This window comes from Oncorhynchus masou, unplaced genomic scaffold (assembly GCF_036934945.1).
Source record: "Oncorhynchus masou masou isolate Uvic2021 unplaced genomic scaffold, UVic_Omas_1.1 unplaced_scaffold_845, whole genome shotgun sequence".
NCBI lineage: Eukaryota > Metazoa > Chordata > Actinopteri > Salmoniformes > Salmonidae > Oncorhynchus > Oncorhynchus masou.
The window spans coordinates 47,248-71,730 of NW_027014918.1; the positions used below are offsets into that span (position 1 = coordinate 47,248).

At 43.6% G+C, this 24,483-nt stretch overlaps 1 protein-coding gene and 1 pseudogene across 1 annotated transcript; both read right to left on the minus strand.

The window, feature by feature from the left end:
- Positions 1–312: 312 nt before the first annotated feature.
- The window catches only part of LOC135537811 (major histocompatibility complex class I-related gene protein-like), a 26,341-nt pseudogene continuing 2,170 nt past the window's right edge, over positions 313–24,483 (minus strand).
- On the minus strand, positions 5,774–15,496 carry LOC135537816 (cortexin domain-containing 1 protein-like). The gene has a single exon (XM_064963832.1). It carries the CDS (start codon positions 15,371–15,373, stop codon positions 15,191–15,193), a length of 183 nt encoding a protein of 60 aa, XP_064819904.1. The 5' UTR covers positions 15,374–15,496; the 3' UTR covers positions 5,774–15,190.

Consider the following 24,483-nt stretch of genomic DNA (forward strand, 5'->3'; position numbering starts at 1 on the left):
ATATAAAGTGCATTGTGAAATGAATGAATAGTTATGATTAAAAACAACAGATTACATAACAGAAATAATACAAATATTACCTTTGTTAATGAGCAGGATGCCAAACCAGCCTATAAAATATATGAATGCAGATCTGTACTAATAATACCCAGATATTTGTTCTTGTCAACAGTCTCCCCAAACTGATCCTTTACAGTCCTTTGTTGAGGGGAAGGGAAGATCAAATGACCATGACAGAATCATTCACACATTTTGTGTCTTCACTCATAGGTGCTCTGGCAGTCATATTTTCATTGTGAATTGAGCTGAATTGACAAAGTTGCATCAGTGTCCCAACAATTTATTAGGTCTCACAATCAGTGTATCTCCACCTCCTAACGCAAATGAAAATGCCCAATAGAATAACAACCAGCAGCATCACCAGTAGAACTGAGAGGGTGGATAGGTGAACTCTCTCTGCCCCAGACTCCCAACTGACATCCAGCTTGTTGTCCAGACTGAGGTGAGAGGCAGTACAGGTGTAGTTGTGTCTCTTCTTTAGCTCCTCAGTACTGACCTCCAGACTCTTCCTCAGCTGGTAGTTCCCATCTCCACGAGGCAGCACCTCCCCCTGTCAGCTCCTGTTCTGCCACTGGCTGGCCGTCTCTCAGCAGGGTCATGATGATGTGGCGGGGGTAGAAACCAAACGCCAGGCAGCTCACCTGGAACCCTCCAGAAACCTCTTTCTTTATCAACCTGAGTCTGGGAGGAACTTTACGCATCACAACGTTCTTCTCTCTCTTCAGGATTGTCTTCAGTGTTCTGATGCAAATGGGAAGGTGAACGTTCTCAAATAATATTCTTTCAAATGCTTGCCTCATCCCATCCCATCCTCGTAGTAGTTTCCCAGCATCATATATAAAATGTGTCATGTTGTAATATACCATTTGATCTGTATAAATGGCATTGAAAGTGTCCTTCACCATGAACATGACCGGTTCACAATTGTCCAACATCTCACAGCCAGACATTCTTTGCTGAACTTGAACACCTTCTGTGAGGTTGAAGTGGTGCTTTAGGTGAAATGATCTCTCTTGCATGTTGTTGAACATCATTCTAAGTATTTAAGCTCCGTCCTGAGCTTCGTTATCATGCATTTTGTCTGAAGTGTTATGACCCCTGTAGATGAAGTGTTTCATGTTGGAGTCATAGTAACCCACTTGAACATCATCCAACATCACCACAACCGTAACTCAGGGAAAGGCGTCTCTCCGATGATGTATGTTGCAAGTGCCCACAGAGAATGTGATCCTGAACCTGGAGAGGAGTTATATTATACACAGTTATGGATATTTTTATAACATAACAAACCATTAAATGAGTTATGAGAGAAAGTGGATAGTACATCTTACCTGCGTTGACAATGGTGTAAAACAAATGAACAAAAAGAAGGACAGACAGTTTGCCCATGATTTTGAAATGTTCACGACTTTTCCAGTAGCCTCACGCAGCAGGTTTCTAGCTCTGAAGTGTCTGACAGACTTTTCTTTTCACTTGTCAAAACAAGGTAAGGTACTTTAATGTTGTTGAACGACTCAAACAAATGGAGGTGGAAATTTAAGACCAAATGAAGCTGAGGGTATAATGAGGAAGAGAGGGCGAGTCATGTTGCATGTTGCACACACAGCCAAACACCAATCAGATGACACCGTAAATTAATTACAAATAACGTTCAGTGAAATCCTTCGACCTGAATGTGTGCTTGTGTGTTGATCATGTTCATTTTCTGTCTGTCTCTCTGTGATACATATTGGTGCTGGAGTGTGCAGCATGCGTGTGGCTTGGGTTCACTTGCGCATGCGTGCATTAGCCTGCTAAGTCTGCCCCTCTCTCTGTTTTCCTACTTCCTGTCCAGCTCTCCTCATACACACACACACACACACACACCCACTCCTCCCTCCCCGTCTCCTCTCAGAGTGTGTATGCAGTAGCCTGCTAAGTCTGCCCCTCTCTCTGTTTTCCTACTTCCTGTCCAGCGTCTCCTCATACAGTCTGCCCCTCTCTCTGTTTTCCCACAGCTCTCCTCACACACACACACACACCCACTCCTCCCTCCCCGTTTCCTCTCAGAGTGTGTATGCAGTAGCCTGCTAAGTCTGCCCCTCTCTCTGTTTTCCTACTTCCTGTCCAGCTCTCCTCATACACACACACACACACACACACACCTCCCTCCCCGTCTCCTCTCAGAGTGTGTATGCATTAGCCTGCTAAGTCTGCCCCTCTCTCTGTTTTCCTACTGCCTGTCCTCTCAGGGTGTGTGTGCAGGAATGTGAATTTTTAATGCCACCTTATGAACACAATTTACAATCCAAATAAACTTCTATAAGAGGCTAAGTAAGATGTGGAGCACTTTGCCAAGAAAATGACTGAACGTTGCCTTTAAATCAACAAAACAGAAAAAGGAAGGGAAAGGTTTGGGGCCACTTTTGACTTGAAAAGACTTGTGGAAGAGATCAGTTTCCAATACAGCTGGTCAAATATTAACCACCATTAGGTATTGTGCTTTGGAATGGGGACTTTGAACCAGTTAGTTTAGGTTGTTTGTGCTTTTGGATGAATATTACAGTAGCCATCTTTCGTTTTAAAATGGCAGGGTGACATTAAATGATGTTTGAATTATATTGTCGTACACATTATAAAAACAGCAGCTGTTCATATAAAAGTACAACCAAATACAGTATTGTTGTAGGTATTGCTTATGCTTAGTTCCTATAACTTTCCAACCCTAGACTTTTATAATAGAATTCTGAAAGACTAACTAAGTAGTGATTTATTCTTGTATTTTTTCATTATGTGGAGTGGTAGAAAACAGACAGTCGAGCAGAGTTAGGGTTGCAAAATTCCACTAACTATCACTGAATTCCCAGGTATTCCATGTATTCCCTCCTGATTCTGGAAAACTTCCAACCTGGATTACTGGAAAACCTGGGAACTTTGGGAAAGTTATCAGGATGTTTCAACCCTAAGCAGAGCCAAGACAAGATAATAAAAACAATTTCAATGCCAGGGAAACTCTTCTGTGATTGCAGCAGGAGCCTTGTTTTTCATTCTAAAGTATTGTTGTCAGAAGCAGTGTTATATTCCATAATGTTGTAACTTTGTGGTTTGGGACCTGACATCTAAAAAACTATAAATGTTTCAACCCTCCTGTGACTTTCTGTTTTCTTTTCATCCTATTGACTTACTGAGTGACATCTTCATGGTGTAAAATACTGTAGGTCAAATATGTACAAAAGTACTGTAAAATGCATTATAATCTGGCAGTATAATTTAATTTGACACTTTTCTTGAACAATGTGCGTTATTAAAAGGTGATTATTTAACTAGAGTTTAATAAACTGAGCGATTCATAAATAGTGGCCTTTTTATTTTGCACATTGCTGATGATGTGTCAAACTAATCCACACTGCCTGATTATAATGAAATTTATAGATGTTTTTGCATAGATCTATAGTATCTGTCCAGTCATATGGTCCATCACATTAGATGTTATATAGTATCTGTCCAGTCATATGGTCCATCACATTAGATGTTATATAGTATCTGTCCAGTCATATGGTCCATCACATTAGATGTTATATAGTATCTGTCCAGTCATATGGTCCATCACATTAGATGTTATATAGTATCTGTCCAGTCTTATGGAACATCACATTAGATGTTATATAGTATCTGTCCAGTCATATGGTCCATCACATTAGATGTTATATAGTATCTGTCCAGTCATATGGTCCATCACATTAGATGTTATATAGTATCTGAACATCCATTAGAGTCATATGGTCCATCACACTAGATGTTATATAGTATCTGTCCAGTCATATGATCCATCACATTAGATGTTATATAATATCTGTCCAGTCATATAGTCCATCACATTGGATGTTATATAGTATCTGTCCAGTCATATGGTCCATCACACTAGATGTTATATAGTATCTGTCCAGTCATATGATCCATCACATTGGATGTTATATAGTATCTGTCCAGTCATATGGTCCATCACATTAGATGTTATATAGTATCTGTCCAGTCATATGATCCATCACATTAGATGTTATATAGTATCTGTCCAGTCATATGGAACATCACATTAGATGTTATATAGTATCTGTCCAGTCATATGGTCCATCACATTAGATGTTATATAGTATCTGTCCAGTCATATGGAACATCATATTAGATTATTATATAGTATATATTTGACTTTGTCAAAGCAACAAAATAGCTAGGGCTTTACAATGATGGTAAAAATTGGGAGACATTTTGGGATTAAAAGCACTTTAGTCAAGCCTTAATTTAAATAAAAACTCTGATTTATTGAATTATACATGGCTATGATTACACAACCACCTGAAGAACCCAGTTCTGTTTTCTCTCCATATCCAATCTTTTTTCTGACTGTTCACACTCAGTTTTACATGTGACCCATATCAGATTTGTGCAATAATGATGTAGCCTCTGCAGTAGCACACAGATGCAATGCTCATTTCCTGTCACTGTTCCTTAACATTTTGGCCGTGGTTGTAACGGTAATGGCAGGTCATGTGCACATTTGATTTGAGCGTCCAGACTGAGGTCACATGTGGAGCCGAATCAGTTAGCTAACTACCTACATTTCAACACATTTTGCCATGGTGCAGAGAGAAACATTAGCAGTTTTATAATGCTATTCTATCCTACACAGTTTCAAAGCAAATTTCCTGCAGTTCCTGCACTTTTTGCTATCACATGCTATCTGGGGGCCCCTGATCTCCACATCTGTCCGTCAATGCTTGTGTGTGTGCCTGTGCGTTTGTCACATATGGAAATGTTTTGTTATTTTGTGCCCCAGTGCAATTTCAGGAAGGATGAACAACAACCAGGCAAGTTTCACAATGAACAATACTTGATTTGGAAAAGGATAGAAGCACTAACTCTGACTCATTTCAGATTGACAAATGACATTTACTCTTTGTCTCCAAGACAAATACAATTAAGCTTTTTTCTACCTTTAGGATTTTATTGGTAAAACACTGGAGCGTGCCGACCTGGGGAAATTAAATGACTAAAGTCAGTAAACATGTCTATGTCTCAAATGGCACCCTATTCCCTACATAGTGCACCACTTTTAACCAGGGCCCATAGTGCACTATGAAGGAAAAGGGTGCAATTTGGAGCACAACCTTTGTGCACATGCCCTTTATGTAGGCAATGAAATGTAGATAAGATCTAGACATTTGTTTTATATGTAAAATAGAAGCAAGACAGCATGTTTAGGAATGTGGCCAGTGGTTCTCAGATTCAGCTCAGAGGGAAAACACAGTATTGTGGTGTGCAGGAGACCTAGGTTTGATTGTCTCTCGTTTTATTTTTTTACCTTTATTTAACCAGTCAAGTCAGTTAAGAACAAATTCTTATTTTCAATGACAGCCTGGGAACAGCAGGTTAACTGCCTGTTCAGGGGCAGAACGACAGATTTGTACCTTGTCAGCTCGGGGGTTTGAACTCGCAACCTTCTAGTTACTAGTCCAACACTCTCACCACTAGGCTACCCTGCCACCCCAGGAAGTAGGTAACATTTTCTTTGCAGCCTTTTGATATGTCAAATATCATATATCATTCAGTGTTCAATACAAAATAACAGTTAATTATTGAGTTAAAAATTGATATTATAATCAAAAGCTGTTTCATGTTGAGGTCCAGCCTTGAATGTTACGGCTTTCTAGGTGGGAAGGAGAGTCGGACCAAAATGCGGCGTGTAGATTGCGATCCATGTTTAATAAACAAACGTAAAACACAAATCAATTACCAACACTACAAAACAAAGACCGTAACAAAAACCGAAACAGCCTATACTGGTGTAAATAACCACGGACATCAGGACGCTAAGGACAATCACCCACGAAACACTCAAAGAATATGGCTGCCTAAATATGGTTCCCAATCAGAGACAACGATAAACACCTGCCTCTGAATGAGAACCACTTCAGACAGCCATAGACTTAACTAGAACACCCCACTAAGCTACAATCCTAATACAAACACACCACATACAAAAACGCATGCCACACCCTGGCCTGACCAAATAAATGAAGACAAACACAAAATACTTCGACCAGGGCGTGACATTGAAGTGGAAATGAAGCTCTGAATATTTGACTGGGGGAAAGTAACACTAAAGAAAGGATGTTTAGAACGAGCGGTGTACATACTGTAAAACAGAACAGGACTTTTCATGGCCCTGAACATGATCAAACAGATTCATTCTCTATTAAATGTGTTTTATCATAACACTGGTTCACTGTTTGTAATGCATACAACACTCACCTTAGTTTAATACTCATGCCAGTCTTAAACTGGAGTGAAATAGAGTCCGATTTTGCTACCTTCCACAGTGATAAACAAGTTCCTGAGAGAAGTTAAGGTACATAATTAACATGAATTAATGACATAGTTAACATGGATCAATGCAGTGCAATACAACACAGAGACACTTTAAAGTATTTCAATAATAAACAAACCTCATACACATGATCACATGATTCTCCTTCTGGGTAAGAAACTGGATATCAGCCAATAAAGCACAGATAGAATTGTACAAGTAATGAATAGTCATGATTATAAATTACAGAATACATCACAAAATAACTAACAGATTAGCTTTGTTAATGCTCAGGATGCCAAACCAGGCTATAACATATATAAATGTAGATCTGGACTAATGACCAGATGTTGGTTAGTCAACAGTCTCCCCAAACGGATCCTTTACAGTCCTTTATTGAGGGGAAAGGAATACTGACCAACAATAACAGAATCCTTTGCATATTTTGTTTCTGCTCTGATAAGTGCTCTGGCAGGCATATTTTCATTGTGAATTGAGCTGATATGACAAAAGTGCATAAGTGTCCCAAGAATATATTAGGTCTCAGAATCTGAAGAAAGGTTTGTTTTCTCTGACACTGTTGCATCAACGTTGACCAGTTTAGACTGTGAGGCAGTGTTACTCCACCTCCTTTTGACACAAATGAAAATGCCCAATAGAATAACAACCAGCAGCATCACCAGTAGAACTGAGAGGGTGGATAGGTGAACTCTCTCTGCCCCAGACTCCCAACTGACATCCAGCTTGTTGTCCAGACTGAGGTGAGAGGCAGTACAGGTGTAGTTGTGTCTCTTCTTTAGCTCCTCAGTACTGACCTCCAAACTCTGTTTCCACGAGGCAGCACCCTGACGGCTTGAAAATGTTTAATGGAATAGGTGTCTGCATGCTTTGTGCATATATTATGATGACATTTTGTGACGTTTTCATTTCATTTCACTTTTTTCCGGCTGTATGGGCACACAAATCTATGGGCTTAAAAAACGAAATAAATAAAAAACGTTAGTTGAGATGAGCAAGTTGATCTGGACATTTCTGACAAGTTATAAATAGCTCTATAAGGTATGCATTGACACACATGACAAGAGGAACTGATGATGCACTACCGAATTTCAAAATTGCACCTTGTGTATTCTACTACTACAACTTTAAATTATTTTTATAGCCTACCTTTTAGGAGTGGGACAATTTTTATTCTGAGACATATGGGGGATCAATATTTATTTAAAGGCAATGTTTAAAAAAACTATAGCCTAATCACATTTAGTATGTACATTTCCTTGGAAAGATAACTGCCCTGTGCTTCTATGCACATTGTCACGCCCTGACCTTAAGAGACTTTTTATTCTCTATTTTTGTTAGGTCAGGGTGTGACTAGGGTGGGTACTCTAGTTTTTTGTAGTTTTTGTTGGCCTGGCATGTTTTCTAATCAGAGGCAGCTGTCTCTCGTTGTCTCTGATTGGGGATCATATTTAGGCAGCATTTTCCCACCTGTTGTTTGTGGGATCTTGATTTTGTATGGTTGCTTTTGAGCACTATAAGGTTGTACGTTTCGTTGGTTACGCGTTCTTGTTTTGTTGCTGGTTATCATTAATAAAAGATGATTAACCTACCCCACGCTGCATCTTGGTCCGACCATCCTTACAACGACGAGCGTTACACACATGCATACACAACAGCCTACTCTATTTAATTGCGAGCACACGCACCTGATCTCGCAGGTATGGCTACTGAACTTGGAGCTGTAATGATGTCAGTGACACTTGCTCCATTTTTTCATAAAGCATACAGCCTACGTTTTAGGAAGACGATTTGCAGGCAGAGACAAATTCATGGGTAGTCAATACTTGAAAATACGCAATGCTCGCTCACCATAGTAGCCTAACATATGAGCACGCAGTGCCTGTTCCTTTTCAATGAGGATAACATATTTTGATTGCACTTCGACTCACATTGGACATTGGCCGAGCACTCTCCACTTCTTTCCATTATCAATATTTATTTACAGACATTGTATTAAACTACAGTTTAATCATATTTCATTGAATTTCATATTTAAGTTAACTGCCACGTTCTCCGCCCATGTAGGCAGCCAACTCTATTTCAATGAGACCACACATACTAGCAATTGAACACGCACGCCGAACTATGAGGAGAGAGGCTACTGAATTTGAACCAGTGAATATTGCATTAAAATTACATATTTTTCTAAGATAGGTAGGCTAACGCATACAAAGCAGAAAGACGTCATTTTAATAAGATAGGTAGGCTAACGCATACAAAGCAGAAATACTTAATTTTAATAAGATAGGTAGACTAACGCATACAAAGCAGAAAGACGTCAGTTTAATAAGATAGGTAGGCTAACGCATACAAAGCAGAAATACGTCATTTTAATAAGATAGGCAGACTAACGCATACAAAGCAGAAAGACGACCGTTTCCATATAATCAGCAGGACAACACAAATATTTATTCCCAACATCGTCTGACGCCTGCTCCGGCCCACAACATGAAAAATGCATCGATATCTGTCCGGACCTGCAGTTCCAGTGGGTATCCAGCGGGAATGTAGCCCTCTATTTTAAAACCCAAATCAAATGGAAAGCCATTGTTTTTACGCGCGTAAACGAGTGTGTGTAACAATTGATTGGTAAGCATGGTACTGATACTGAATGAGAGAAGACATGCTGGAAGCATTAATAGTGTCATGGTGCGTCAAGTTAGAAAGCAAGTCTATTTTTCTCAAGTCTACACAAAGCAATGCTGGTAAAATGAGGTGTTAAAATGCCAGAAAATAGACTTATGTTAAATACACAGTTATGTTAAAACTGACTGTTGCATTGTTATTTCTGGAAGTGTTTTACATAATACATTTACATAGCTATTCATTTACTCAGTACTTTGTTGAAGCACCTTTGGCAACGATTACGATTACAGCCTTGAGTCTTGTTGGGAATGACACTACAAGCTTTGCACACCTTTATTTTGGGTGTTTCTCCCATTCTTCTCTGCAGATCTTCTCAAGTTATGGCAGGTTGGATGGGGAGCATCACTGCACAGCTATTTTCAGGTCTCTCCAGAGCTGTTTGATCAGGTTCAAGTCCGGGCTCTAGTTGGGCCACTCAAGGACATTCAGAGACTTGTCCCGAAGCCACCTCTGTGTGTGCTTAGGTTCATTGTCGTGTTGTAACGTGAACCTTCGCCCCAGTCTGAGGTCCTGAGTGCTCTGGAGCAGGTTTTCATCAATGATCGCTCTGTACTTTGCTCTGTTCATCTTTGCCTCAATCCTGACTAGTCTCCCAGTCCCTGCTGCTGAAAAACATTCCCACAGCATGATGCTGCCACCACCATGCTTCACCGTAGGGATGGTGCCAGGTTTCCTCCAGATGTGACGCTTGGCAGTCAGGCCAAAGTGTTAAATCTTGGTTTCATCAGACCAGATAATCTTGTTTCTCATGGTCTGAGAGTCTTTAGGTGCCTTTTGGTAAACTCCAAGCGGGCTGTCATGTGCCTTTTACTGAGGGGTGCCTTCCGTCTGGCCACTCAACCATAAAGGCCTGATTGGTGGAGTGCTGCAGAGATGGATATCCTTCTGGAAGGTTCTCCCATCTCCACAGAGGAACTCTGGAGCTCTGTCAGCGTGACCATCGGGTTCTTAGTCACCTCCCTGACCAATGCTCATCTCCCCGATTGCTCTGTTTGGCCGGGCGGCCAGCTCCAGGAAGAGTCTTGGTGGTTCTAAACGGAGAGGTTGAGTGGACTCTTGGAGATGTCCCTTGACCCCACCCCTTATTAAACGTCTGTAAAGTTCTAGCTGTCATATCTGTCAGTCCCAGATGTTATTTTTCCCCAGAAGTTTTTGATTTGCTGTGGAAGCCATCTGATGTGTTTCCAGTTCTATTAATCAAGAAATGACCTATAGCTTGTCCATGAAAGATCACTTTCAAAACAAAACTGGTTCCTTTGTGTATGCTTGATCTTGTGTGATATGAACTGTGCCATTCCTGTCTACCTTCTGACCATTTCCTCAATCTCCCAGGTGTGTTGTTTCCAATGATACCAAGTTTATTAATATCCTTATCATATAACTGCTCATTAAAAGCAGTTACTTTAAGGTATGTCTATTTAGGTGGAAATCGACATTTCATTTGAGAGGTTGAAATCAATGACACAGGAATAGGAAGGGAAAGGTTTGGGGCCACTTGATTAAAGTTCTGTAAAAGACCGGTTTCCCAGAAATGCTTCTGGACAAATATTAACCACCATTAGGTATTGTGCTTTGGAATGGGGACTTTGAACCAGTTAGTTGAGGTTGTTTGTGCTTTTGGATGGATATTACAGTAGCCATCTTTCGTTTTAAAATGGCAGGGTGACATTAAATGATGTATGAATTATATTGTCATAAAACATTATAAAAACAGCAGCTGTTCATATAAAAGTACAACCAAATACAGTATGTTGTAGGTATTGCTTATGTTTAGTTCCTATAACATTCCAACCCTAGACTTTTATAATAGACTTTTCAACAACTAACTAAGTAGGGCCTTATTCTTGTGGAAGAAAACAGACATTTTAACAGATTTAGTGTTGCAAAGTTTCACTAACTTTCCCAGAATTCCCGTGTTTACCAGAAAGAGTGTTTTGAGGATTCCTTCTTATTCTCTCCTGATTCCGGAAATCTTCCAACCAGGATTTCTGGAAAACCTGGGAATTTTTTGGAAAGTTACCAGAATTTTGCAACCGTGAGCAGAGCCAAGACAAGCTACTAAAACCATGTCAATGCCAGGGAAGCTCTTCTCTGACTAGCAGAAGCCTAGTGATGGGTTCCAGTGGAGTCATTTCCCTGGGCAGCTGAACCGACATGCTAATTAGCTAAACTTATTCCTCATTCCTCCTTGCTCGGAAAACCACAGGGATTTCAAAGGTCAGATCTCTCCTCCTTCCCCCAGCCGTTTGATTTGCTTGGATTATGTCTTTGTGTTTGAGGGCAATTTCACACCTGACTGTGAGATATGGGGGAGATAGGAGGAAGGTTAAGCCCTAAAACGATGGTGTCTGTGTGTGTCGTGAGATGTCACTCGTTTGCCTTCGAATAAAAGGGGATCGCGCAGTGTGTTCTGGAATAACGGCCTGTGAGATTTGATTGCCTAATATCAGCTGGCTGATGTGACTGTGTGTGTGTTTCAAGTTTCAAGTTATAGTGTCACGTGAACAAGTACAGTGAAATGCCTTTCTTGCATTAATCGATATCAGTAGTACTATAAAGTAAAGTAGATTAAAAAAATCACAAGTAAGTAAGTAAGTAAGGGTCAGTGCCAATACCATCTTTACAATGTGCAGGTATACTGTGTGTGTGTGTGTGTGTGTGTGTGTGTGTGTGTGTGTGTGTGTGTGTGTGTGTGTGTGTGTGTGTGTGTGTGTGTGTGTGTGTGTGTGTGTGTGTGTGTGTGTGTGTGTGTGTGTGTGTGTGTGTGTGTGTGTGTGTGTGTGTGGAGTCCTGTGAGTGTACATAGAGGGGATCGCGCAGTGTGTTCTGGAATAACGGCCTGTGAGATTTGATTGCCTAATATCAGCTGGCTGATGTGACTGTGTGTGTGTTTCAAGTTTCAAGTTATAATGTCACGTGAACAAGTACAGTGAAATGCCTTTCTTGCATTAATCGATATCAGTAGTACTATAAAGTAAAGTAGATAAAAAAAATCACAAGTAAGTAAGTAAGTAAGGGTCAGTGCCAATACCATCTTTACAATGTGCAGGTATACTGTGTGTGTGTGTGTGTGTGTGTGTGTGTGTGTGTGTGTGTGTGTGTGTGTGTGTGTGTGTGTGTGTGGAGTCCTGTGAGTGTACATAGAGTCAGTGCAAAAATAAAATAAAAGGGTAAACTCAGATAGTCCATGTAGCCATTCTGTTAGCGATGTAGCAGTCTAATGGCTTGGGGGGTAGAAGCTGTTCATGAGACTGTTGGTGTCAGACTTGATGCACTGGTACCGTACAGCCAGTCAATATGCTCTCAGTGGTGCAGCTGTAGAACTTTTTGAGGATTTGAGGGCCCATACCAAATATGTTCTACCTCCTGAGGGGAAGAGGTGTGGTCACGTCTTCTTCATGACTGTGTGTGTTTGTGTGGACCATTTTAAGTCCTGGAGTCATGCGTGGCCACGCAGTCGTGGGTGAACAGGGAGTACAGGAGGGGACTAAGCACACACCTCTGCATAGAGAGATTGGGGTTTCACGAGGACAACTGAAGGGACAACTGTTTGCTCTCCTACAGAAGGGGAGTAGAGGAGGAGGGGAGGAAGGAGAGGGGAGGGGAGGAAGAGGTTGAGAGGAGAAGGGAGAGTCAAGGGAGGAGGAGCAAGGTGTGAAAGAAGACTGTAAGCATCAGATACAATGACGGAGTAACACACACGCATGCTGAATGTTATGAATGTTGTACTTGTGCCCCTGAAAGCATGTTCAACATGAGAACAACTCCGACCTTTACAACACAGTGAGTGTCAGAACTGGAGGCCTCATTCTGCTGTGGAGAGAAACAGGCTTAGCGAAACAGAGGGAGGGAGGGAGGGAGGGAGGGAGGGATTTATCCTAAAAGGAGTTAGAGCATCTACATGACAGCCTGTCTCCCTGAGGAAAATGTATTTCCTGAAACTTTATTTTATTCTAATTTAACCTGATTAGCATAATGCTCATATGTATTAGCAGGTCTGTTTGCAGACAGTGGACCTAACCTTGAAACCTCAAGATTGTCGAGATTTTACATCAAGGATTTGTCCCAAATGGCACCTTATTATCATTATCATACCCTTGACCATAGGGCTCTGGTTAAAAGTAGTGCACTAAATAAGGAATAGGGTGCCATTTGGGTCTCACACCAATAGTGTGGTGGGTTGGACTCGAGCTGCAACACGGAATTCAAAATGGTAGTAGCACACTAACTATTTCTAAGTCTTCTATATGAAATAGGGGTTGATGAGAATGGCCCTTAGGGAACTTAGAGAGTTACCCGTGGGTGAACATTGAGCGAAATGTCATCAGGCTTTCCACACGACCCAATTACGTGTCCGAGATCATGTAAGATTAGATTCCGTTAGGTTTTCATTTACAGCTAATTACAATCTCACACCAAGACAACTCGCTCATCCAAAAGACGGTTTTTGTAATTCATAATCATCTTTATTATAGAGAGGCTAAATGTGGCACAATCTGGGTTCATATCAAACCGTCACCTGCCGCTAATTTGCCAGTTGCTTGTTAATAATCTGCTCAAATCCGAACCGACCCGAGTCCCTAGACCCTCTACCCCCTATGCACCGATGAACGCATCGGACAGGTTAAATCACATATCATGGTGATTGCCTTGCTTCATCTTGTCTTCTGATTGGCTAGGAGAAATATTCACCCTATTGCTCACGCCTATCCATAGAATAGAGGGGAGGAGTTGATTTGGAATTCAGCCAAACTTTTCTATTCTGTGGTGTCAGCTGAGGCACTTCATAACATGCAAGTCAGACAATCGTTTCACAAGTAATAAACGCACTGGCTAGAGACATAAGTCATCATAACAGAACATAGAAATACTAGACCAACATAACCGTTTTGTGCTCAAGCTAATTGGCAGACAGCAGCCGCAAACAAGGATGATTTATGACTGGAAGAGGACAAGGCTGGGGATGATAGTTCATTGCTATGAGCCACAAGTTATTGGAGTGAGGTGCCTGCTCTGCAGTTTGGTGAGCAGTGTATTGTGTGTGTGTGTGTGTGTGTGTGTGTGTGTGTGTGTGTGTGTGTGTGTGTGTGTGTGTGTGTGTGTGTGTGTGTGTGTGTGTGTGTGTGTGTGTGTGTGTGTGTGTGTGTGTGTGTGTATAGACTGTAACAGATGACATTAATTCCCTACTGCTTTGCCATACTGTTGCCTGACACATTTTCAAACATGACACATGGATAAAGTTTCTCTGAGCCTTATTAGTCGATAAGCTGAAAAACACAGGCCCTGTTTCATGAGCAATACTATTATGTAGACAAAGTCATTGTTATTTTCCATATAAAATTTACAAAACTTCAGATGTTTTTTGTAAGATCAATAAATTAACTGAAAAAAGTCCTAAAGTACTAAATAGTCTTTCTCTTCATCATCATCATGACCAATATTGCCTAGTGTGTCCAGGAAGCAGTTTACAGGGTGAAGGAGTAGACACAGACTGTAACGCGTCCAGACCATGGTTGATTGTCACCCAGTCCAGCACTTCTCAAGTACTGACTGATACCAGACAATAGATGTGTTGACAGGCAGTGTTACTGTTTGGCACCATAACTCTCTTCCCCTCTCCTCTCTGGTCAAGCTCTCCTCTCTTCTCCTCTCCTCTCTGGTCAAGCTCTCCTCTCTTCTCCTCTCCTCTCTGGTCAAGCTCTCTTCTCCTCTCCTCTCTGGTCAAGCTCTCTTCTCTTCTATTCTCCTCTCTGGTCAAGCTCTCCTCTCTTCTCCTCTCTTCTCCTCTCCTCTCTGGTCAAGCTCTCCTCTCTTCTCCTCTCTTCTCCTCTCCTCTCTGGTCAAGCTCTCCTCTCTTCTCCTCTCTTCTCCTCTCTTCTCCTCTCCTCTCTGGTCAAGCTCTCCTTTCTTCTCCTCTCTTCTACTCTCCTCTCTGGTCAAGCTCTCCTCTCTTCTCCTCTCCTTTCTTTTGTGCATGTGCGTGTTTACCCACGCTTGCGTTCATGTGCATGTCCCTACGTGCCTGTGCATCTGCACCCTCACAGGTGTGGCTATATGTGTAACAGCACAGCTTGTTCCCCGCTAGTCATCCAGGTGCTGCTCTTCCCAGGTGGAGGTGGGTATAGCGCTGTAGGGGTCCATGATGACCCGGGCACAGCGGATGATCATTGCCACCAGGAGAAGGCAGAGGAAGGCCACACAGGCCAACGTCATGCCCTGGTCCACGTCCACAAACTCTGGGTCGGGAGTGGCCCCCTCCTCCATGCCTGCTGCTGCTGCTGTCGTTGGGTCTCTATGTTGTCACTGTCCTCCGCCGCACACACACACACCTCTACCATCCTGAGAATGGTTCTGGAGGAGGGGGAGGAGGCGGGAGGGGGAGAAGGAAGGAGGCAGGATGGGGAGAAGGGAGGAGGCAGGAGGGAAAAGGGAGGAGGCAGGAGGGGGAAAGGGAGGAGGCAGGAAGGGGAAAAGGGAGGAGGCAGGAAGGGGAAAGGGAGGAGGAGGCAGGAGGGCAAAAATGTAGGAGGCAGGAAGGGGAAAAGGGAGGAGGCAGGAGGGAGAAAAGGGAGGAGGCAGGAGGGGGGAACAGAAACAGACAGAAAAAGTTGAATATGGTAAACGCCATTCCCAACTACTTCTATCCAGTCTGTTGAATATGGTAAAGGCATTCCCAACTACTTCTAGCCAGTCTGTTGAATATGGTAAAGACATTCCCAACTACTTCTATCCAGTCTGTTGAATATGGTAAAGACATTCCCAACTACTTCTAGCCAGTCTGTTGAATATGGTAAAGACATTCCCAACTACTTCTATCCAGTCTGTTGAATATGGTAAAGACATTCCCAACTACTTCTATCCAGTCTGTTGAATATGGTAAAGACATTCCCAACTACTTCTATCCAGTCTGTTGAATATGGTAAAGACATTCCCAACTACTTCTATCCAGTCTGTTGAATATGGTAAAGACATTCCCAACTACTTCTATCCAGTCTGTTGAATATGGTAAAGACATTCCCAACTACTTCTATCCAGTCTGTTGAATATGGTAAAGACATTCCCAACTACTTCTATCCAGTCTGTTGAATATGGTAAAGACATTCCCAACTACTTCTATCCAGTCTGTTGAATATGGTAAAGACCTGATAAATAAACCACATCAAAATGACTGTTGATTTCTTTTATTCAAATCAAATTGTATTTGTCACGTGCCGAATCCAAACAGGTGTAGACCTTACAGTGAAATGCTTACAAACTCTTAACACTTATTTGTTCTTAAAACTGCATTGTTAGTTAAGAAAGTAGTTACAAAAGTAAACAGAAGTAAAAAATAAGAAATAAGAACAAAAAAAATAAATAGGAAAAGCACAAATAATTAAAGAGCAGCAGTAAAACAACAGTAGCAAGGCCATATACAGGGGGTACCGGTACAGAGTTAATGTGCGGGGGCACCGGTTAGTTGAGGTAATATGTATGTGTAGGTAAAAGTAAAGTGACTATACATAGATGATAAACAGAGTAGCAGCAGTGTAAAAATGGAGGTGGGGGGTCAATACAAATAGTATGGGTAGTGTTATGAAAATTACAAGATTATGTTATAATGCTTGTATTGCATAATGGTTGTTTTATTCGACAGAATAGACTATTCTGTTAACTATTGTGTGTGTGTTCTACTGAGGATGGGCCTCTATGAGATAACACTGACAGAGGAGATTTACCATGTCTTTGGGTGATACAACCTAAAGAGCATTCCAGAGAACATGAGGTAATGTTTTTGTGCTATACCGTACCAGGGTGAGATGGTTCCAGTTTGGAGTAGGAGGACCAGACACTGGTCTATACTATGAAAACTGTTGACACAGCAGTTGCCGTCTGCTATGTATTATAGATATCTTTCATACAAATCTTAACCTTGTGACCATTCTACGTATCTGTTGTTCGTCATGTAGGTTGAGAGGAGTGTATCTTGGCTAAAAAAGATCTTTGTACTTTTGTTTTATCACTCTCAACGGTTCATTAGAAATGGTGCATCGTTGAAAGTCATTGCTATTGCAAAGCTCTTATTATTAAAGATGTAGTTTAAGTATACAGTGGGGCAAAAAAGTATTTAGTCAGCCACCAATTGTGCAAGTTCTCCCACTTAAAAAGATGAGAGAGGCCTGTAATTTTCATCACAGGTACACTTCAACTATGACAGACAAAATGAGAAAAAAAAATCCAGAAAATCACATTGTAGGATTTTTAATGAATTTATTTGCAAATTATGGTGGAAAATAAGTATTTGGTCAATAACAAAGGCAAGATGCAGTAGATGGTATAGAGTACAGTATATACATATGAGATGAGTAATGTAGGGTATGTAAACATTATAAAGTGGCATTGGTTAAAGTGGCTAGTGATACATTTGTTACATACATTTTTGCATTATTAAAGTGGCTAGAGATGAGTCAGTATGTTGGCAGCATCTTCTCAAATCTCTGGCCAGTTTAATAAATGGATTTAATAAAGGTATCAATAGTCACTTTAAATAACGCCACTTTAATAATGTTGACATATCGTACACTCTCATCTCTTATGTATATACAGTTGAAGTCGGAAGTTTACATACACTTAGGTTGGAGTCATTAAAACTCGTTTTTCAACCACTCCACAAAGTTCTTGTTAAAAAACTATCGTTTTGGCAGTCGATTAGGACATCTACTTTGTGCATGACACAATTAATTTTTCCAACAATTGTTTACATACAGATTATTTCACTTGTAATTCACTGTATCACAATTCCAGTCGGTCAGAAGTTTACATGCACTAAGTTGACTGTGCCTTTAAACAGCTTGGAAAACTCCCAAAAATGATGTCATGGCTTTAAAAGCTTCTGATAGGCTAATTGACATCATTTGAGTCAATTGGAGGTGTACCTGTGGATGTATTTCAAGGCCTACCTTCAAACTCAGTGCCTCTTTGCTTGACATCATGGGGAAATCAAAAGAAATCAGCCAAGCCATTGTGGACCTCCACAAGTCTGGTTCATCCTTGGGAGCAATTTCCAAACACCTGAAGGTACCACGTTCATCTGTACAAACAATTGTACGCAAGTATAATCACGCAGCCGTCATACCGCTCAGGAAGGAGACGCGGTCTGTCTCCTAGAAATGAACGTACTTTGGTGCGAAAAATCCCAGAACAACAGCAAAGGACCTTGTGAAGATGCTGGAGGAAACAGTTACAAAGGTATCTATATCCACAGTAAAACGAGTCCTATATCGACATAACCTGAAAGGCTGCTCAGCATGGAAGAAGCCACTCCTCCAAAACCGCCATACAAAAGCCAGACTATGGTTTGCAACTGCACATGGGGACAAAGATCGTACTTTTTGGAGAAATGTCATCTGGTCTGAAATATAACTGTTTGGCCATAATAACCATTGTTATGTTTGGAGGACAAAGGGAGAGGCTTGCAAGCCAAAGATCACCATCACAGCCGTGAAACACGGGGGTGGCAGCATCATGTTGTAGGGATGCTTTGCTGCAGTGGGACTGGTGCACTTCACAAAATAGATGGCATCATGAGGTGGGAAATTATTTGGATATATTGAGGCAACATCTCAAGACATCAGTCAGGAAGTTAAAGCTTGGTCGCAAATGGGTCTTCCAAATGGACAATGACCCCTGCATACTCTGCAAAATGGCTTAAGGACAACAAAGTCAAGGTATTGGAGTGGCCATCCCAAAGCCCTGACCTCAATCCTATAGAGCATTTGTGGGCAGAACTGAAAAAGCGTGTGCAAGCAAGGAGGCCTACAAACCTGACTCAGTTACACCAGCTCTGTCAGGAAGAATGGGCCAAAATTCACCCAACTTATTGTGGGAAGCTTGTGGAAGGCTACCCAAAACATTTGACCCAAGTTTAAATTGTTTAAGGCAATGCTACAAAATACTAATTGAGTGTATGTAAACTTCTGACCCACTGGGAATGTGATGAAAGAAATAAAAGCTGAAATAAATCATTCCCTGTACTATTATTCTGACATTTCACATTCTTAAAATAAAGCGGTGAACCTAACTGACCTAAAATAGGGAATTTTTACTTGGATTAAATGTCAGGAATTGTGAAAAACTGAGTTTAAATGTATTTGGCTCAGGTGTATGTAAACTTCCAACTTCAACTGTACTGTATTCAATACCATCTACTGCATCTTGCCTATGCTGCACGGCCATTGCTCATCCATCTATTTATACGTACATATTCTCATCCCTTTACATTTGTGTGTATAAGGTGGTCATTGTGAATTTGCTAGATTACTTGTTAGACATTACTGCACTGTGTTATGAACTTGAGTGAAGACCCAAAAGCGGTTTTAACAGAAAACAGAGTTCTTTAATGAAAAAACAGGAATGGCATAAATCCTCTTCCAATGTTGTCAGCGGAACAAAAAGAACGTTAGTATAGTGCAGGATGCACCTGCCAGGCAGACTCCGACAGGACAGGACAAGGTGGAAGCAAACGAGACGACAGCTTGCTTCTGGCATCAAAAAACACAAACAAGAATCAGACACTGAAAGTAGCAGGAACAGAGAGAGAAATAGAGACCTAATCAGAGGGGGAAGAGAGAACAGGTGGGAACGGGTGAATGAGCTAGTTAGAGGAGATGTAGAACAGCTGAGGAATGAGAGAAAGAGAAGGTAACCTAAAAAGACCAGCAGAGAGAGACAGAGTGAAGAGAAAGGACAGGAACAGACATAACAAGACATGACAGTACCCCCCCCCACTCACCGAGCGCCTCCTGGCGCACTCGAGGAGGAAACCTGGCGGCAACGGAGGAAATCATCGATCAGTGAACGGTCCAGCACGTCCCGAGAGGGAACCCAACTCCTCTCCTCAGGACCGTACCCCTCCCAATCCACTAGGTACTGATGACCACGGCCCCGAGGGCGCATGTCCAAAATCTTACGAACCCTGTAGATGGGTGCGCCCTCGACAAGGATGGGGGGGGGACGAGCGGGAGCGCGAAGAACGGGCTTAACACAGGAGACATGGAAGACCGGGTGAACGCGACGAAGATAGCGCGGGAGAATAAGTCGCACTGCGACAGGATTAACGACCTGAGAAATACGGAACGGACCAATGAACCGCGGGGCCAACTTGCGAGAAGCTGTCTTAAGGGAAGGTTCTGAGTGGAGAGCCATACTCTCTGACCGCAACAATATCTAGGACTCCTGGTCCTACGCTTATTAGCGGCCCTCACAGTCTGCGCCCTATTACGGCAAAGTGCCGACCTGACCCCCTTCCAGGTGCGCTCGCAACGCTGGACAAAAGCCTGAGCGGAGGGGACGCAGGACTCGGCGAGCTGAGATGAGAACAGCGGAGGCTGGTACCCGAGGCTACTCTGAAAAGGAGATAGACCGGTAGCAGACGAGGGAAGCGAGTTGTGGGCGTACTCTGCCCAGGGGAGCTGTTCTGACCAAGACGCAGGGTTACGAAAAGAAAGACTGCGTAAAATGCGACCAACAGTCTGATTGGCCCGTTCGGCTTGACCGTTAGACTGGGGATGAAAGCCGGACGAGAGACTGACGGAAGCCCCAATCAAACGGCAAAACTCCCTCCAAAATTGAGACGTGAACTGCGGGCCTCTGTCGGAAACGACGTCAGACGGAAGGCCATGAATTCGGAAAACATTCTCGATAATGATCTGAGCCGTCTCCTTAGCAGAAGGGAGCTTATCGAGAGGAATGAAATGAGCGCCTTAGAGAATCTATCGACAACCGTAAGAATAACTGTCTTCCCCGCTGATGAAGGCAGTCCGGTGATAAAATCTAAAGCGATGTGAGACCACGGTCGAGAGGGAATGGGAAGCGGTCTGAGGCGGCCGGCAGGAGGAGAGTTCCCAGATTTAGTCTGCGCGCAGACCGAACAAGCGGCGACAAATCGACGCGCGTCACGTTCCCGAGTGGGCCACCAGAAACGCTGGCGAATGGAAGCGAGCGTACCCCGAACGCCGGGGTGGCCGGCTAACTTGGCAGAGTGGGCCCACTGAAGAACGGCCGGACGAGAAGGAACGGGAACGAACAGAAGGTTCCTAGGACAAGCTCGCGGCGACGGAGTGTGAGCGAGTGCTTGCTTTACCTGCCTCTCAATTCCCCAGACAGTCAACCCGACAACACGCCCCTCAGGGAGAATCCCATCGGGGTCGGTGGAGACCTCAGAAGAACTGAAGAGACGAGATAAAGCATCAGGTTTGGTGTTTTTGAGCCCGGACGATAAGAAATAACAAACTCGAAACGAGCGAAAAACAGAGCCCAACGAGCCTGACGCGCATTAAGTCGTTTGGCTGAACGGATGTACTCAAGGTTCCTATGGTCAGTCCAAACGACAAAAGGAACGGTCGCCCCCTCCAACCACTGTCGCCATTCGCCTAGGGCTAAGCGGATGGCGAGCAGTTCGCGATTACCAACATCATAGTTACGTTCTGACGGCGATAAGCGATGAGAGAAAAACGCGCAAGGATGGACCTTGCCGTCAGAGAGAGCGCTGAGAAAGAATGGCTCCCACGCCCACCTCTGACGCGTCAACCTCAACAACAAACTGTCTAGAGATGTCAGGTGTAACAAGAATAGGTGCGGATGTAAAACGATTCTTAAGAAGATCAAAAGCTCCCTGGGCGGAAACGGACCACTTAAAGCACGTCTTAACAGAAGTAAGGGCTGTGAGAGGAGCTGCCACCTGACCGAAATTACGGATGAAACGACGATAAAAATTAGCGAAGCCCAGAAAGCGCTGCAGCTCGACGCGTGACTTAGGAACGGGCCAATCAATGACAGCCTGGACCTTAGCGGGATCCATCTTAATGCCCTCAGCGGAAATAACGGAACCGAGAAAAGGGACAGAGGCGGCATGAAAAGTGCACTTCTCAGCCTTCACATAAAGACAGTTCTCCAAAAGGCGCTGGAGGACGCGTCGCACGTGCTGAACATGAATCGAGAGAGACGGTGAAAAAATCAGGATATCGTCCATGTAAACGAAAACAAAAATGTTCAGCATGTCTCTCAGGACGTCGTTAACTAGTGCCTGAAAGACAGCTGGAGCGTTAACGAGGCCGAAAGGAAGAACCCGGTATTCAAAGTGCCCTAACGGAGTGTTAAACGCCGTCTTCCACTCGTCCCCCTCCCTGATGCGCACGAGATGGTAGGCGTTACGAAGGTCCAATTTGGTGAAAAACCTGGCTCCCTGCAGGATCTCGAAGGCTGAAGACATAAGAGGAAGCGGATAACGGTTCTTAACTGTTATGTCATTCAGCCCTCGATAATCCACGCATGGGCGCAGGGACCCGTCCTTCTTCTGAACAAAAAAAAAAAACCCCGCTCCGGCGGGAGAGGAGGAGGAGACTATAGTACCGGCGTCGAGCGAAACCGACAAATAATCCTCGAGAGCCTTACGTTCGGGAGCCGACAGAGAGTATAATCTACCCCGGGGGAGTAGTTCCCGGAAGGAGATCAATACTACAGTCATACGACCGGTGTGGAGGGAGAGAAGTGGCCCTGGAACGACTGAACACCGTGCGCAGATCGTGATACTCCTCCGGCACCCCTGTCAAATCGCCAGGCTCCTCCTGTGAAGAAGAGACAGAGGAAACAGGAGGGATAGCAGACATTAAACAGGTTACATGACAAGAAACATTCCAGGATAGGATAGTATTACTAGACCAATTAATAGAAGGGTTATGGCGCACTAGCCAGGGATGACCCAAAACAACAGGTGTAAAAGGTGAACGAAAAATTAAAAAAGAAATGGTTTCGCTATGATTACCAGAGACAGTGAGGGTTAAAGGCAGCGTCTCACGCTGAATCTTGGGGAGAGAACTACCATCTAAAGCGAACAAGGCCGTGGGCTCCCTAACTGTCTGAGAGGAATGTCATGTTCCCGAGCCCAGGTCTCGTCCATAAAACAGCCCTCCGCCCCAGAGTCTATCAAGGCACTGCAGGAAGCAGATGAACCGGGCCAGCGGAGATGGACCGGAAAGGTAGTGCGTGATCCAGAAGGAGAGGCCTGAGTAGATGCGCTCACCAGTAGCCCTCCTCTTACTGATGAGCTCTGGCTTTTACTGGACATGAGGTGACAAAATGACCAGCGGAGCCGCAGTAGAGACAGAGGCGATTGGTGATTCTCCGTTCCCTCTCCTTGGCCGAGATGCGGATACCCCCCAGCTGCATAGGCTCAGCATCCGAGCCGGCGGAGGAGGGTGGCAGTGATGCGGCAGGTGGCAGTGATGTGGAGAGGGGAGCAAGCGGAGAACGCGAGCTCCTTTCCACGAGCTCGGCGACGAAGATCAAACCGTCGCTCTATGCGAATAGCGAGAGCTATTAAGGAGTCCAGACTGGAAGGAACCTCCCGGGAGAGGATCTCATCCTTAACCTCGACGAGGGAGACCCTCCAGAAAACGAGCGAGCAAAGCCGGCTCGTTCCAGTCACTAGAGGCAGCGGATACGAAAACTCAATAGAATAATCCGTTATGGATCGATTCCCCTGACATAGGGAAGACAGGGCCCTGGAAGCCTCCTCGCCAAAAACAGAACGGTCAAAAACCCGTATCATCTCCTCCTTAAAGTCCTGATACTGGTTAATACACTCAGCCCTCGCCTCCCAGACTGCCGTGCCCACTCACGCGCCCGTCCGGTAAGGAGAGAAATGACGTAGGCGTGCGGGCTGCGCTCCTGGAGTAAGTGTTGGGCTGGAGAGAGAACACCACATCACACTGAGTGAGGAATGAGCGGCACTCAGTGGGCTCCCCAGAGTAACACGGCGGGTTGTTGATCCTGGGCTCCGGAGACTCGGAAACCCTGGAAGTGGGCGGTGGATCGAGGTGGAGTTGGTGAACCTGTCTTGTGAGGTCGGAGACTTGGACGGCCAGGGTCTCAACGGCATGTTGAGCAGCAGACAATTCCTCCTCGTGTCTGCCTAGCACGCTCCCTGGATCTCGACGGCGGAGTGAAAAGGGTCCGGAGCCGCTGGGTCCATTCTTGGTCTGATTCTTCTGTTATGAACTTGAGTGAAGACCCAAAAGCGGTTTTAACAGAAAACAGAGTTCTTTAATGAAAAAACAGGAATGGCATAAATCCTCTTCCAATGTTGTCAGCGGAACAAAAAGAACGTTAGTATAGTGCAGGATGCACCTGCCAGGCAGACTCCGACAGGACAGGACAAGGTGGAAGCAAACGAGACGACAGCTTGCTTCTGGCATCAAAAAACACAAACAAGAATCAGACACTGAAAGTAGCAGGAACAGAGAGAGAAATAGAGACCTAATCAGAGGGGGAAGAGAGAACAGGTGGGAACGGGTGAATGAGCTAGTTAGAGGAGATGTAGAACAGCTGAGGAATGA

Bases quoted from the DNA above. Each gene is read 5' to 3' on its own strand.
- LOC135537816 (XM_064963832.1), bottom strand. From the start codon at position 15,373: ATGGAGGAGGGGGCCACTCCCGACCCAGAGTTTGTGGACGTGGACCAG.